Source organism: Pleurodeles waltl, chromosome 3_1, assembly GCF_031143425.1.
Source record: "Pleurodeles waltl isolate 20211129_DDA chromosome 3_1, aPleWal1.hap1.20221129, whole genome shotgun sequence".
Classification (NCBI taxonomy): domain Eukaryota; kingdom Metazoa; phylum Chordata; class Amphibia; order Caudata; family Salamandridae; genus Pleurodeles; species Pleurodeles waltl.
In genome coordinates this window covers 548,411,806-548,429,042 of record NC_090440.1, presented here as the reverse complement: position 1 = coordinate 548,429,042, position 17,237 = coordinate 548,411,806, and the positions used below count along the sequence as shown (strand labels likewise).

The following is a 17,237-nucleotide window of genomic DNA, read 5'->3' as shown; positions in this document are numbered from 1 at the left end:
AAAACGCCTACAGCAGATCAGGCAGGTATCGCCCAAAAAGCTCTTCCGGAGACACCCAGAGCATTTGTCAGTGTTCACAGAGCATATTTTGGCTACAGCCATAGTACTAACAAATCCTTATGCTGTTGTTGCTTTTGTGCATAGACTACTCAGCTGCAGGTGGATCTGAGGTCTGAAGTGAGATCATTCATTCCAAAATAGATGTAGATGTTTAACAACATTTTGCTCCTAGGTATTTGACACAACCAAGACTTCCTACCTATGACAGCAAGTGCTGCTGGATTCCTAGCTTTTTCAGTTATGTGCATGGACTTTTATCTAATCTTTAAATAATGGGTGTTTGTTGCCTCCATCTGATTTACAAGTCATATTATTTGTTGGACACCTTTTGCATTATTGGACTTTACAGCTATTTCTGATCAAACAGTTTTTGCTCTGAATAAAGCGTCAATGTAAAATTGTTGGGATTCCAAAACAGCACTGAGCGGCACATATAACATCAATTTCTCAACAAGGCCAACCCCATCTGGGTAATTTGATGTATGCATCTTGATTGCTGTTGTCTTTGAGTTACGAGTATAGTGTGAACAAAAAATGTTTTTGTGGTTCTTTTTTACAGTCTATTTCGACTGTTCTTTTTTTATTTGGTTTAGTATGTTTATTGAATAAAAGTAATTATATTTATTTCTTGCTACATTTATGTGACTACACCAAATTTTAATCAATTCAGAATTTAAAAAATCTGTCATTTCAATGTGAAAACTGAAACTTTAATTCAGTAAGCTGAAACTAAGAAGAGGAGATAATGCAAATGTTCTTTGGATTATGCTTGGTGGTGAGTTATGATACTGAACTGTGCGTAAAGGAAGAGCTATGAAATGCACTCGTGGGCACTCCCAGTGTGTGTTTGATGAATAGTTTAAATCTCCTATATACAACCAGTCAAAAAGGTAGTTTAAATGAAATAGATGATGTGAACTCAAGAGATTCTCTAACACACAGGACAGTAGCCTGTTTGATATATCCCAGGACTGGTTCATCAAAGGTACAGGTTAGTAAGCTCTGATTTACATAGCAAAAAAGGACCCTTGATGTACGATCTTCCAACAACATAACAACCTCCTATTGTGGGCTCAGTGACAGATCACTCTCTCCCCCTGTCTAAAGATGTTCCACTCAGGCCACCTTCTACCCTGTGTCCAAGTAAATAAATACATGTCTTAGAAGTTTGCGCCAGCAAATAAAAGCAGGAACTGATCCCTAAGTCTAACAATAAGACAATATTAACCACTTGTGTGCCTTAAAACCAAGGGTCAGATGTATTAAGAACTGATGTACAAAAAGTGACCAGAAATTGCAAACTGAATTTTAGCAAATCAGTTCTGATTTTGCTAAATCACTTACATGCTAATAAGTCGGTTTGCAAAATTGCCACCTGGAGCTGATTGCAATTCAACATTCCTGCTCAATATTCATGAGGTAGGTTGCAAGTTGCAACTCACTCTAATAGGATGCCACCCCAGGGATAGTGTCCTACTGGAGTCAGCAGATTACAATGAATGTGACTGCATTTAATAAAGAACATTGTTTTTTACTTACAGACCATTTTCCTTAAAAGAAATGAATCTGCATTTAGCAAAAAAAAAAAAAAAAAAAAAATTGTTCACAGTGGTCCTCTTGACTTTTTTGTTTCTTTCTCAAAGGGTGCAGTTGGGGCCCCATCCCTTTTGCGAATGGGTTACCACCTGCTTTGAGGAGTCAGCAACATCGTTTACAACCAAAATTGCATTCACTAACAATTGATACACAGCATTCCGTATCACAAATAAGTGACGCCCTAAACACACCCTTTCAAAATTGTGGAGTTTGGAATGCATTTCTAAACCCATTTTGTGTTAAGTACATTTTTAAAATGTCATTTAGTGGTGGTCACAAATCCTGTGATTTAGCCTTCATAAATCTGGCCCTAAGTGTAGTAAAGTGTTACTAGTGTTAAAATATCCCATCTGTTCTCTTCCATTACACCTCACTTCACTCCCCACCCCCAATCAGCCCCATATAAATGTGCGAGAGGAGGGCACAAGGCTGATCTTCTAAGGAGGTTCCCCTGCCATTTATCTTATTAATGCATGTTGAGTAAACATACTATAAACACACGACTGCATATCCTTTCAGTATTTCAGGGAATTGAGATCTACTGACACCTGTACACCATCTTCAGTGGAGGGGTGGTGTTTTGAAGGTTGGGCTGAGGTCCCAGTGATATAGATGCTAAAATGTAAAAAAAAAAAATCTTCTGACAAAGTTGGCCCAGTTTCGTCTATCTCACCACCTGCATTACACTTGGCTTTCTATCACTTATTTTTAAAAGTATTTTACTGTGATCATATTATACGGCGGTATAAAAGGCTTCCAACATTTCATTTTAGGAAGGTCGATGATCTAGAGTAGTATGTCTCTACATGCAGCTGGTTGGAAGAAGTCTCAGTTGCTGTTCAATTAGTAGCACCTCAGTAGTCTCTTCAACAAAACAAGAGCTGGAGCCGAGCAGAGCTTTTGAGGTACCGTTTTAAATAATTTACTGTTCTGTTATTGCCCTGTTTGCAGGGTTATCCTTTTTTATTGACTTTTTCGCTCTGTGTTCACGTGTCTATATAATTATGCCTTTTTACACAGATGTCTAAAAAAAAAGTCTTGATGACATCATGCAGTAGAGAACGTGGCGGTCAACCAATCTCGGCAACCCCTTTAGTCCGGGTTGGTGTCGGTGCCATGGACGGCGGCGCAGAAGGACGGCCTTCTTCTCGATGGCAATGTTCCCGCCAGCGGGCCGAGGCAGAGCGCGAGCGCCCCGCCGTTAGCACTGCTTGTCATGAGGGTTGTCCCAGGAAGATCCGTGGCTGGGGCTGTGCCGCACTGGGAGCAGGTCGTAATGGCTGGGAATGTGGCTGTTCCTAGGGAGGTCGTACGGGTTCTGCGTGTAGATGGGAATGTGGCTGCGGGCGTCGTGTAACATGCTGACCGTAGGCTCTGAGAAAAGAAGCAAATGAGAGAGGGAACATGTAAATAGGAGCAATGAGCAACGAGGTACAGCTCCCAAATGGCTTCAAAGCCGAAAGACCTTCCTTTCAAACTGGGCCCTTTACCATGTAAACGTCAGTCTCAGGGACGGTTTCAGAGTTGAATTACTCCTACTTTATCATGATGTGTCTCTCTCTCTCTCTCTCACACATTCCATTGCTTTGGGCAACATGGATTTTAAGAGGTAACCTAGGAAAATGTATGAAGAGTGCCACCCTTAGCTATACAAACGATATGTTGCCCACTGTAAGTGGTTAGAGGACATTCCTTCACAGGCATTCATACTTTCACTGACATGTTCAACAAAATCATTCGATTTTCTCACGTACAAAAATAAGAGTCCTCTTTAATAAAGGAAAGCAGGCATAGCAACAACCTTCATACCGTCCATGGAGCTCGGGCAACTTGTGGAACAGGGAGAATGGAAGGTAGTGACTACTGTTGTGGAATTGGATTATTGCTCTGTGTCGGCATACACTACAACGTGCTTGTGTTTTAAAGCTGCCACGCCACTGTCAGGGGTTCGTAGGCCCATTTGTATCCTGATGATGTGGAAGAATGTGATTGTTTGGGCCCGCCCCAGGCTTCAGCCTAGCGTGACTGCTGAATCTGCCTTGTCACCTCCCTTTAATATTTCACTACTTCAGTGTAATGAACTAATTACTCAAAACGACAGACACAACACTAATAGTACTATCACACCCCTTTCCACCCACAACACATTTTTTAAACTTTCTAATCTTTTCAAACAAAAAGTTTACACTCCTTCAAGATGTTCTCCAGAAACTCTAAATGCCATAGCATTAACGCTGTAGTATGGCCTGTTTATCAAACAACACACCGTGGTGTTATGTGATGTTATATTATGTTATGGAGATTTCTAAAGCTCAACAAATGCCAAGAGGCCGCCCTGGCTCTAGGTGGTGGGCTGGCAGTGGGGTGAGGTGGAGTGGGGGGAGGGTTAGGGGGCTGAGCCAAACATCAGCAGCTGGAATCCGAGTAAAGAAAGAGAAAACTTTTAAGTTGTCTTTGGAAGGAAACATTATCATATATAGATTTTAGGGAACGTAGGTGTAATTCCAAAGCTTGGCAGCCAGATAGGATAGAGTGGCCACCCAGGCCAGATATGCTGATGGAAGATACTACTTGAAATTTGGTTGAGGGGTAACGAAGGCTGTGGATGGCGTGGTAGAGCTGAATTTGTTTTCCAGAAATAAAGTGGCTCCAAACTATAGAAATCCCTGTGAACCACACTGAGGGATTTTAATTTAGAGTGAGATACCATAGACAATCTTCATAGCATGACATGGGAACCTCCTTTATCAGCAGGTCAACAGCAAGATGTTGATCAAGGATAATACCAATATTTCAATTGAAAGGACTGGTACGAGAGGATCTCCTTTCATAGAAAGCCACCAGGAGGTGGACCGCACCACGGAAAGCTAACAAAGCCATATAACCTCAGTTTTATATCCATTCAACTTGAGGCAGCTATTCTGCACCCAGTGGGTGATGTCCGGTCAAGATGTTTGCTGATGGAGACAATGATCTATCTGGGTGTTGTCTGCATAGGATATGAGATTCATACCATATGATTGAATGAAGGGCAGCAGGAGCAGCATGTAGGCAATGAAAAGACTGGGGCTAAAAAAGGAGCCCTGAGGGACTGCACTGGTCAGATGGGAGACAAAAGACCTGAAAGGTGGGGGAGGAAGACGGGGGGAGCAACTGATTCCATGTGGTGAGGAAAGGACAACACGATTTGAGGGCCTGGTTTCTAATGCCCATCTTAAAGAGCCTGCCAATCAATATTGAGTGGGAGATAGTAGAAAAAGCCACCAACTGGTCAAGCCAGATGAGGGTGTCTACTATGGTAACGATCGAAACAGATTGAAAAGAATCCAGTAGATGGTTAACTTCTACAGAGGAGGAGAGCTGTTTGTATATTGCCTTCTTGAGGATTTTGGGTGGTTGGGGAAAAACGATATGGGGTAGTAATTGTTTTTGAGGATTTCCTGCAGAGGCTTTTTTGAGGTCACGGGATGAGGATTACAATTTTTTTTTTTTTTTTAGTTTATCAATAACGCCAAAAACATTTTGCTCTCTTTGGGCAACACACAGTTTGTCAAGGCACCTTATTTTGAGATAGTAGTCTTGAGTGTCACAAACCATGTGTTATGCAGCCACAGACAGGTCAAAGTGCTTCAAGTACATAGTAATGACATACTGTGCATTCAAATGCCATTAATATAACATATGCCTGTTTCACAAATACCTGTGTTACAAGTATGCAATTTTGTCTTCTCCAGAATGGTTTATTTTACAAAGATGCATCTTTGACAGAGATGGCAAAATACCACAGGGAGGCTTGGTGAGAAGAGTTCTTTCACTTGAAAACAGTTTTAGCACACATTTGTGCAAAATAGGGGGAGATTTACGTAGATGCTTTAAAAATATCACACTATTGTATACAAAAAAGTAAAGGGTGAAATATATGAATTAATCTCGGCCACTAGAAGTTACTGAGGCCCACATCCAAGCCCACACCCAAGCATTATTTTGCATGCCATCTCAGTTTGGACACAGCTATATGAGGCAAATCAGTCTTTTTTGGTAATTCTTTTTATTAACAAACTCAAACAAACAATTGTGGCATATTGCTGACAGTTCGCCACAATTTGGATAACGAGTCTCGGATTTTCCATAGAGGATGCAACCTCTTCATTAGACAAAAGCAAAACCCACATTTTGTGCTACATCATGATGGCAATATAGGGCCGAGGGAACCACTCAATCACATACAATCTTCAAACTGCTGTCTCCTCAGCCATTCTCCCATTCTTCCTCTCTATACTCACTCCAGCTGACCCATAGCTTGTCCTATATTTTAGGGCACCCCCTACTCAGGCACACCACCCTTTCTTCCCCACTGCACCAGTCCAGGTCAGATTTCCATGCCCCAACACTTGGGGGTTTTCCAGCTCCCCAGGTCCTCGCTATATTTTGTTTAGCTACCATTGCTGCCAGAGTCAGCAATATACATTTGTATTTCGACCAATTGTCTTCGCCCCTAGTATTCAAAAGGAAACATTTCGGGTCCAATGGAACTTCGCCCATGGTCACCCGGGTCACAACCCCACCACTCCCTGCCAGTATCGCTGGATTGCCGAGAGGACCAAAGATGTGGTAAAAGGACACCTCCTGTATGCTTTGTCTCAAACATAACAAATAATTCCCCCTGCTGATCCTGTGTAAGAGTGTCCTAGAGTAGTAGGCCCTATGAAGAATTTTCAGCTGTTCCAGTCCAAACCGGGCATTCATTTCCAACTTTCTATGGCTCTGGAGCGTCACTGCCTAATCATCACCCTCCAGTCCGCCCACATCCCCTTCCCAAGCCTCAAGCAAGGAAACCAATGGATCCGCAGAATTGTTCATCAGCTTCCTATAAATTAATGAGGTTGCTTTAGTTTACAATAGCTCTGTGATGCGGCGATCTTCTAAAAGGGTCGCGTTAGGCAGCTGTTCGCCCTTCATATGTGACAGCGCAGGGCATGCCCTGCCAATAGCCCTCCGATTCGACCATAATGTATTCTGACCTAAGCTCCTCAAAGGATATTTATGCCTGTTCCCTCCAGACATCAACAAGACATTCAATGCCTAGCAGTTCACACTTATTGAAGCCCTTCAGACCTTCCACCTCACTCAACATGTCACTATGCCACAAGGGTGCCATGGCCGAGATGGTGTGTTCCTGTCCCACATACCGGGAGGCCTCCCTCCAGATCTGTCACACTGTCTCGGTCTGTGGAGGCTACGCACAACCTCCGGACCCTTGTTCTACAAGACATACAGGATTCGTGGGAGCGACATTTTGTATATTGCCGCCCTCCCCATGAGAGTGGCAGGGCGCGCCAAGGCCCAAGTCTCTGTGCAACCTAGTTAGCTATGGGAGGAGGTTGGCCTTGTAGAACCACTTCGGGTCCCTAGTAATGTTTATACCTAAGTACATAAATCCATCTTGAACTACTGTGCCAGGCAGGATGGAGGCAATTACAGAGTGTCCCCAGCTAGGGGAAAGACAAGGGACTTCTTCCAGTTAATCTGATATCCAGAATGTTCCCCAAAAATACAGAAAACTTGCATAATCCTATCTATGGACCAACGCGGATTAGTAACATTGAGCAGTACCTCAAATGCATATAGGGAGATTCGCTCCTCCCCAGCCCCGTATGCCATGGTGCCCCATATCAGAGGATCCTGTCGCTCCCAGGCTGCCAACGGCTCAATTGCCAAGGCAAAGAAGGTGAGGGAGAGTGGGCATCCCTGCCTCTGTGCAGGACAAAGGGCTGTGAGAGGGTAGCATTGACCCGAACTCTAGCCACTGGTTCCCTGTCTAGGAGGATCCAGCTGCAAAAATGAGGGCCGAATCCTAGCCGCTGCAGCAGCGCAAACATGTACAGCCATTCAATACTATCAAAACTATTTTGACGTCTAACGATAAGAGGGCTGCCTGTTCCACCGTACACAAGTTGGTTGCAGGCAGAATTCCATAAAGGCGCCTCGAATTGAGGCGTGTACTCCTGTGTGGCATAAATCCAGATTGTATGTATTAACCTGCCAATGATATTCCGCAGTCTGACCGCCAAGGCCTTGGCTAGCGCCTTCATCTCTGTATTAAGCAAGGAGATAGGTCTGTGGAACCACACTCCTCCAGGGGCTTTCCCTTTTTAGGTAGTACTAGGATGGTCGCTGTTCTATGATCTAAAGGCAGGCTCCCCTTATCGTGTGCCTCCAAAAACATTACGAGAATGCACCTTGTCAGCTTTTTAGTAATGCACTTAAAGAACTGTAAGGACAACCCATTGGGACCAGCCGCCTTACCTGACTGCTAACTTTATATTGCCTGTCCTATCTCTACGGCAGTCATCTGTGTGTCCAGGGCTGCCCTGTCATTTTCCGACAGTTGTGGGAGGTCAATATCCTGGGTTTCCTGCATCCTGAGGCATATATCCACTCATAATATAGCGCAAAAACGTCAGATTTCAGCATATGTGACCCACCGCTCTCCCTCCTGGTCCCAGATTTCTCTAACCCTGGATCTTTTGCTGTCCCTCTTGTCCAGCAATGCTAATAGCTTGGAGGCTTTGTCCCCCACATCATAGAGGTGCCTCTGCCCTGCCAGCGCATAGGCCCGGGCTTGATGTTCCGCCACTTCAAACAATTCCTGATGTTTAAGACGAATTTGATGTTGATGGTTTGGGGCACTCCCACCCCCTGCTTCGGTATGCTCCGCTAGAGCCCATATATCTTGTTCCAGTGCCCCCATTGTTCCCGCTGTTCCTTCTTTTTCTCCCCTATTGAATCCTGTTCATGACCTCTCAAGACTGTCTTAAAAGCTTCCCATAAGACGCATGCTGAATCAACTGAACCGTTTTTTTCCTGGAAGTACTTTTCTGACCTTTCTCTCACAGTGTCCCTAAAATCCTTGTCCTTCAAATACCACAGACTTAGCCTAGGAGGCAGTACAAATCTCTGGACTGGGCCCTGCAACTGCACTGTCACTGAGGAGGGGTCCGAGATTCCTCTGGGTTTGTGCTGAGCACCCGTATAGTACCCCAAATGCATTTGAGGGGTGAGTAAATAATCCAGCCGCGAGTAGCTGCTGTGTGCCTCAGAGTAATAAGCATACTGTTTCGATTCCGGGTGATTTTCTCTCCATAGATCCACGAGCCCCATAGCATCCAAGGAGGCCTTAAGGGTGCCACCTTCCCCAAGTGTAGCTGCTCTTGTATCCCTGTCCCAAGCCGGGTCCACCACCATATTCAGATCTCCCCCAAGCACCAGCAGGCCCAGCGGAATGTCCAGCAGCAATGTCCCCACCTCAGCCAGAGTTTGTGTTTGCAACCTCGGAGACACAAACTGAGCAGAAGTTCAACATCTGACCTTCCCACACCCCTCATATCACCACATATCTACCCAATGGATCACTCGAGGTATGAGTCAGATTGAAGGGTAGAGATTTTTTGACTGAGTATCCCCACACCCCTGGGGTCGGTGGTGTATCCTGCATGTGCGACCAGGGAGTAGCCAAACCTATATAGTGCCCTGCATCTATTCCCCCTCAGGTGTGTCTCCTGCAGGAGAGCCACCTTTGGAGCATGTATATATGTACTGCAGGACCATGGTGTGCTTAATTCGGTTTACTAACCCATTCACATTCCATGTCAATACTTGTACAGAGCGAGCCATTTTGAATCTGTAGTGCTATCAGATGGACCCATGGAGGCAGTCACATTGTACTCTATTGGCCTCCTTCCCAGATCTGTGCTCCCCGATGCCTCCCCACCCACCCCTCCAACTGGTCAATTGCGGTGCATCCTTACAACAGGCAGCAGTCAAACACCACCATGCAACAACTAACAACACAAAACACCAGCTTCCCAACTCCCCCCTTCCTACCCTGCTACCCTGCTAGATAGTCTCCAAAGTGCCCACCCCCCCAACTTGCGGAGTGCCTGTTATCCCAAAATTAACTCAAATCATCTGGGTGGGCCAGCACCAGCATATAAGGCACAGCCGACATTTTTTAATCGTCTCTTGCTTGAGATTCACCTCTGTACCCACAAAATTGCTTACTTGGATTCGTTGAGTCATATACAGTTCTTACCCACCCCATCTGCCGCAGGCATCCTCCAAAACAAGTGCGCTTCACAGAAACAATAGGCTCCCCTCCCCGGTCCGGCTCATTCATCATCAGTCCGAGCCAAGGAGAACCACCCCGGCCCCAACCACAAGATCTGCGGCACTTGTAATAAGCCTGCATCAGCCGGTCAGGAGATTGTCCATTACCCCCTGCCCTTTGCTTATGCCGACGTCCTGGGGTGTGCCGCCCCTCCAACTATTCCCACTCTTCTACTGGGGCGGTGAAGTGCCAGGTCTTTCCCTCCACTATCACATGGAGCCGGGCAGGGTACAACATCATATATTTAAGGCCTCTGTCCCTCAATTCCTTTTTAACCTTCTGAAAGATCGCCGTTGTCTTTGCACTTGAAGTGTGAGATCAGGGAAAAATCAGATTAGTGTGTTTTCATATTGAAGATCATCTTTTGTTCAGGCCGTCTGTAAAATTGCATCCCTGTTGCGGAAGTTGAAAATCCTAGTGATTCTGGTCCTAGGGGGGCCCTGGGACATGGCAGGGGAACTGGGGCTCTATGCACTCTTTCAATAGTAAAAAAACAACAAAATGACAGCTGTTTGGGGCACAGTTTGGTAGTCATAAAATCTTACAAAAAGAGTTCTGCACTCCGCCCCTCTGCCCCTTCCAGCACCCCCACCACTCTGAAGTTATTTCTTCTGGCCCTTTACTTCTGGTCCTCCAGCCATGCTGCCATTTTCTCACACTCCGCGGTCAGGAACCATACTTGGTTCTCCAGGCATTTCGACGTTGATTGTAAGTGCGCAATGTCCGTTTTCGTGACTGAAACCTTGTCCACCACTTTTTTAAGGTCAGCGTGTAGGAAAGATACATCTATCGTCATGGCATCCAGTTTAGGTTCCAGCGTGCCCTTTAGGTCCTGAATAGCTGCCACGATTGCCCTCAGCGATAGCTCGGCCAATGCAGTTGGTCCCACCTCTCAACAGACCTTGGCGCTCCTGCCTGCCACTCCACCTGGCTCACTGTCCATGGGCAGCCTAGGGACTGCATAGTTGTCTATCTTGCTGACCTGAGCAGGGACCTGCCCCTTGTTTCTCTCCATTCTGGGGTGCCCACCAGCTGCCACTGGGCACACCCTGGCAAAACTGTCCAGGTCCTTTCTACCTCTACACAGTGCTTTCTCGTCCATATCAATGGTAGGAGGCAGAATAGGGCTCACTGCTGCGATGTCACTCCTCCACGCAGTCCGTCATCCTCCAACACCAAGCAACTGCTCCAGCCCACAAGGGCACCCCCACCTCCTCAGTGGCCCCACTTAAATCAGCGCGTTGCAGAGGGCGCAATCCTTTCCAAGCCCATGCGGCCTACAGTGCGGGCAGTCAATCACTGGGGCAGTACTCAATGTACTCAATGTCTGCTCCTCATCGGACGCCCAAGAGAGTGCTCCCAGCCATCCCCGGAGGCCTCGGGCTGTGTCTCCTTGCCCAAGCGCTGTGTCCCGTCAGTCGATGAAGGAACCGGGGGAAAGACGGGGACAGTCGCTGCACCACCAGCCAGCACGCCCAGCCTGGTGCCCGAGGCAGCGCCACATCACCTCTGGGTCTCCACTTCGCTCTGTCACAGAGGGGAGGAAGGATGTCACCACCCACGCCCCCAAGGCCGCAGCCTCGGATCTCCACACCACGCTGCACTCTCACTTGTACGGGCCCAGCGCCGTCCAAGGCTCGGGCCTCGCCTTTCATCCTCTGCTGTCAGAAGCGCTGACCCTCCAGGCTGCCCACGCTGCCTCCCAGCGGCTCCCCAGAGGGGGGTGGGTTGGGGATCACAGTCAGTCCAGATACTGTAGACGGATTAATGTACGGAGTTTTGCAGGGGATCTCGCCGCTAGCCGCGGAGCTCACTGACTATGTGGCCATCTCGGCTGACGCCTAGCTCCGTCCCCTAAGGGAAATCAGTCTTGACCCTATTTCAGTGGGAACAATCCATCCTGAACTGCCAGTCCCGGTCCTTCCGGAACTAGAACACAATCAACCCTACACTGAGTTCACCCTTATTAGGGCTTATTAAACGGGGAATAGCCTGGGTCCAGAGGACAGTGTGTATGGTGATACAGTTCTTGGCAGACCCATCCCATTTAGGGCATCACCTGAAGTATACAAAAAATTGATGATTTGAATGCTCAAATTCTTTTCAGCCACTAATAGTGTGGTAGTAGGAAACTGTTCCCACTATTGTTCAGGACTGCAAGAGGTGCCGTTCCTGCTCTGAGCATCCAACACCTTCGAACATCATGTACCTGAACCATTGTCAAGATATGGGAATTGGCCACCTTCAGTAGGAAGCAACTTCCTACTGCAGAATAGTTCCCTTCTAAGGGGGACATCCTGAGGCAGGAGATCATCACTACAACTGAGTTGATTGGGCTAAACGTTCTGCAGAGTCTGGAAACTTTGCCCAAAGGTTAATGTTCAAAGGCCAATGTTTTCAAACTTCGTCCTACTTTGTTAAAAAAAGTTTAAGCTTTGTCCACCCCTATATACTCTAGGAGAGCCGTGGAAGGAACAAGGTTGATTGGCAAACATCTCAAGGCATCCTGGGGGAACTGTTGCCATGCTGGTCTGGTGTTTGTCAGTAAGGTTATATGCTGGGACAGAATTTATACTATCAGTGTAATTAACTTTGCACTGTAAGTATAGGTATGTTGAAGGGTGGGTAGGAAATTGACCATGTCATGTGATGGTGAACTTCCACATTAATGAAAACCCCATCAACCATGTCAGGCTGTAAGGGCCCCTTAAAAGAATGCTATACCATAGGTAGTGGCTAGGAATCAGTAGAGTTCATGGTCCATCGCCCAATGTGAGAGAAAGCTTGTGAATAATTGACTCACTGACTGTGACATTTATCCCTGTAGTTGTATTTGTGTGCGCCCTTAAATACATTCATATCCCAATCAGAAATGTGGTAAGTAGAAATGCATGACTCAAAGAAGAGAGCTTTTTCTGCTTCAATGCAGATAGTTGGCACTAGAATTACTGTGCTGCAGCGGAGAAAATGTTATTCATAAATCCTGCGCGACAAACACAAACACTCAATGGAAATAACGAGCCAGTAAATAATTAAGTTCTTGTAAACTTTATAGTTACCACATCTTAAAATTGTGTGCCTGATAAAACTGCCATCTGAATTCCCAGTGAACAGTCAATGAGATCTACAGCACAGAATATGTCGGAGAAAACATATTGAAGTTCTTCTAGCCTGCCTTACTCTGCTATTGGCAGAGAACACACATGGTCATCAATCAAACATCTTCACTTAGCTTTGGATTTCCTTTGAAGCTGCCGTTGTATAATTTACTATTTTCGTTCTCACCACTTCTGAGGTTGTCCTATGAAAAAATATCCTCTATTCTGCTGTCCCACCAGACGACCCTCCTCCCAGTACTCCAATATAAGAATGGGGGATATTCGCACTGTGTTCCCAGAGCCAATAAGCTAGCTGGCGCCTCAAGATGAAACACTGAAGATGACTTCCACTGGGAACCCTTAAGTCATGGTTCTGCTTTCTGGGATTGCGAGAATGCATAACAATGTCACTGGAAGCCCACAGGATTGAATGGGGGGGTTGAGCTGACAGAAAGAATAGGCTTTGTTTTGTAGGAATCCTCTTTGACTATGTCTAATGATTATGCCAAGCAGCTCTACCAACTGTCCAATTGTTTCTTTGCCCCTTAACTTATAATGTTTTTCTCTTTTTGGGCTCAGTCTTAGGAATCTCCCAGCCTGAAAAAAAGTCTCCAATGTTGCAACTGTGTAACTCAATTTCAACAGACCAGATAACCTAGGATAAGGTAGATCCTAAACTAGTCCCCCTACAACATGATTCACCGTAATCACAATCTCTTTTTTTGATGAATTAGAATATTTTCAGGCATCTAAATTCCACTTGTAACAATGATTGTGAACATTGTGGTGAGTGGAGGCACAAGGCTGATACTGATCCCCTCCGGTGCACCTGGTTAGGGTTATCGTGAGATCACTGAAAACATTATAGTTGAATGCTAACCAAAGCGGGTTCAGCCCATCTTTACCTTTCATTTTCTCAGACTGACTCTTCTAGCCTCATAGCCTGTTAGAAAGGAATACAGATAGTTTTGGACATATATCTGCCAGGTGTTACATAGGTGCCATCTCTCGAAAAACATTCTGGGAAGAACAGTAGGTCACTGTGAAGTGAATACAGAGACCCTGATGCAGGGTTTGACAGACCGAGTTGTGGCTGTTAGGATTGCAGAGGACATTACTTCTACCTCCAGATGGTACTCCCTCTGCTAGATTTAGAGATAACCAGTGGTCATCTCCGTACATTAAAAGGAACTGCCGCCATGGTGGTTCCTTTCAATGCACTAAAATTCTGGTGGACCGATGCAGTTGGTTTTGACAGTCATCTACTAAATATTTAACATTTTTTGTTTTTTCAGAAACAAACACAGCTTTGGAATTACCTCCCAGGTTGGTGCGCTAATTATTTTGTTTCCTTTACCTCTCTGCAAAGTTTATCTTGGCGGTAACAGATAGGTGAAAAAAATAAATTACGCTAGCCACCTTAAATACAGCAGGTATACTGTATCGGGCCGTCAAGGGAAGTATTCTGTCCACGGAGCTAACAAGGTCAAAGAGCGCTCAGACAACAGATTAAGTTCTACCTGTCTCAAAATGAGGTAGGTGGTCACGTTTGCATTGGAGTACACTGTCCATCAAATTCTACATTGGGTTTGCAGCTCTAAACATCCTCTTTACACCTCACCAGAAATTGCAGCAGGATTGCCTAATAATTATCTACTAGTTATAGTGCCTGGTGAGCACATTTCCTCCCTGCACTGATGTTTTGTTGCCAACATTTATGGGATTCTTCTTGCCCCTTTCCTGATACCAACTAGCACCCATCTATTGTGGAGTGGAATACAGGATTTCTGTCACCAAAAGAAGTGCCCCAGATTCCAGGTCAGTGGTCCCCTGGTTTTGGCTGATTTGCATTCTAGCTGGGTCCCAGTGCGAATAGACCTGTGTGGTTCTCATGTGTCTTTAGTGGATGATGGCCCACACACCAATTTTCCTGCGATTCAGAATGCTGCCTGCTACTTTTCAGTACCAAGTTAGCCACTCTCCACACACATAAGGAGCATTTGAGACAGCAATGCTTGCACCTTATGGGTCGTGAGAACTATAAATGTAAATTCCAGCTATAACCTTCTACTGAGAGACAGCGCAGATTTCACAGGTGAATACATGTCTACAAACAATTCACGCACCATTGATAGTAAAGTGTAAGGGGCATATTTATACTCTGTTTGCGCCGGAATTGCGTCGTTTTTTTTGACGCAATTCCGACGCAAAACTAACTCCATATTTAGACTTTGGCGTTAGACGCGTCTAGCGCCAAAGTCCATGGAGTTTGCGTCATTTTTTAGCGTGGACACCTACTTTGCGTTAATGATATGCAAGGTAGGCGTTCCCGTCTAAAAAATTGACTCCGAGGCATGTGCGCCGTATTTACACTCCCGGGCAAAACTCACGCCCGGGAGTGGGCGGGTCAAAAAAAATGACGGCCAGCCGCTTTTGCGCCGTTTTTTAGCGCCTGGACAAGGCAGGCGTTAAGGGACCTGTGGGCTCGGAAGGAGCCCAGAGGTGCCCTCCCCTGTCCCCAGGGACACCCCCTGCCACCCTTGCCCACCCCAGGAGGACACCCAAGGATGGAGGGACCCATCCCAGGGACATTAAGGTAAGTTCAGGTAAGTATTTTTTATTTTTATTTTTGTGGCATAGGGGGGCCTGATTTGTGCCCCCCTACATGCCACTATGCCCAATGACCATGCCCAGGGGACAGAAGTCCCCTGGGCATGGCCATTGGGCAAGGGGGCATGACTCCTGTCTTTGCTAAGACAGGAGTCATTTCAATGGGGGTTGGGAGTCGGAAAAAATGGCGCAAATCGGGTTGAGGCGAAAAATTTGCCTCAGCCTGACTTGCCCCATTTTTTGGCGCCCAAGCTCCATATTCCCCTACGCCGGCGCTGCCTGGTGTACGTCATTTTTTTTCACGCACACCAGGCAGCGCCGGCGGCTAACGTCATTGAATAAATACGGCGCCCGCATGGCGCTTCAGAATGGTGTTAGCCGGCGCTAATGTTTTTGACGCAAAACTGCGTTAGCGCAGTTTTGCGTCAAAAAGTATAAATATGGCCCTAAGAATCTTGTTCTGTCTCCCATACATCATATTGTGTGTGTGTCTATATATATATATATATATATATATATATATATATATATATATATATATATATATATGCATTTGTTACCTAGTGGCAAATGCCACTAGGTAGTTATACTTAGGACAATGAAAAAGTCTTTTTTGTTTTGACTTGTCTATATCTTTGGTACCGTTTGAATCTTCACAAAATGTAAAAAAAAAAAAAAAAAGTGGCCCGGTGATTCTTGTTGCGCACAAAAAGTTTCAGGGTCATTCGCCAAGCGAGGGCTGAGAAAACAGGGGCGATTTTTGTTATATGTGCGGGGGGTGCCATTTATGTGTGTAGGAGGCCCAACGGTCTCCCCCAGAGCCCATGGTTCCATCACCTCCCTGGGGCTATACCTACAATATGTGCAGGAGGGTGGCCCCCCTGGGGACCACCACCTCCACGGGGCACAAATTACAATGAAGTGCAGATGGGGGCGCACGGACTACCCAAACCCTGGGGACCCCCACCTGCTACGTTCACTGAAGGGGGGCCACGCAGCCCTCTAGAGGAGCCACTGATGGCCCTGGGGACCGCCACCCACCAGGGCCAGCTCCTGCTATGTCCCGGGGTGCCCACCACTGGGACATGCTGTTTACTTGGTGGAAAGCAAAAGCAAACATAACTCCGCTTTCTGACAGCTGGATCTGTCAAACATGTTTCACTGTCAGAAAGGGGAGTTTTCATCTATCTTCCCTGCACACAGTTATGTGTGCAGGGTAGACAGATGAAAACATTGCTCTATTAAAAGCAGTTCCATGCTTGCTGCAGCAATGCCGGCTCACGCAGGAGGTGGGAGCCGGCTGGGACCATGGGGGAGGCCTTGAGGCCCCCCGTGGTCCCAGATAACCCATAAAGGGCACAAAAAATAAGAAATTAGCACCAGTGGCCTAATGGTTAAGGTCTCAGACCCTCATACTGAAAGTTGAGGGTTCTACTTCAGGTGTGTTTGTGATAAATTCCCTTATTGAATTTATTTTCAACTTCAAAAGTTTAAGGCTCTTACTGAAAGGTAATATCATTCTTTTTAATTGACAAATACATTTTTCTTTTCAATTTGTCCAGAAATATCTCATTCTAAGTATATAATCTTTCAAAGCCTAAAAATCTCTTTATCTCTCTCCTTCTTTCTCTCTCTCTCTCTCTTTCTCCCACTCACACACCCACTCAAAACCTTACGCACCCACTCACACACCCACTCAGACAATC

General features: G+C 46.0%; 1 protein-coding gene across 2 annotated transcripts in view; it reads right to left on the bottom strand.

Moving 5' to 3' along the window:
* Positions 1-646: 646 nt before the first annotated feature.
* Positions 647-17,237, bottom strand: part of MEGF11 (multiple EGF like domains 11) — a 1,692,327-nt gene continuing 1,675,736 nt past the window's right edge. For both annotated transcript variants that reach the window (XM_069222897.1, XM_069222898.1), the window contains one exon: positions 647-3,030. In XM_069222897.1, the coding sequence (XP_069078998.1) occupies positions 2,858-3,030 (173 nt within the window). In that variant the 3' untranslated portion in view covers positions 647-2,857. The remainder of the gene's footprint in view (positions 3,031-17,237) is intronic.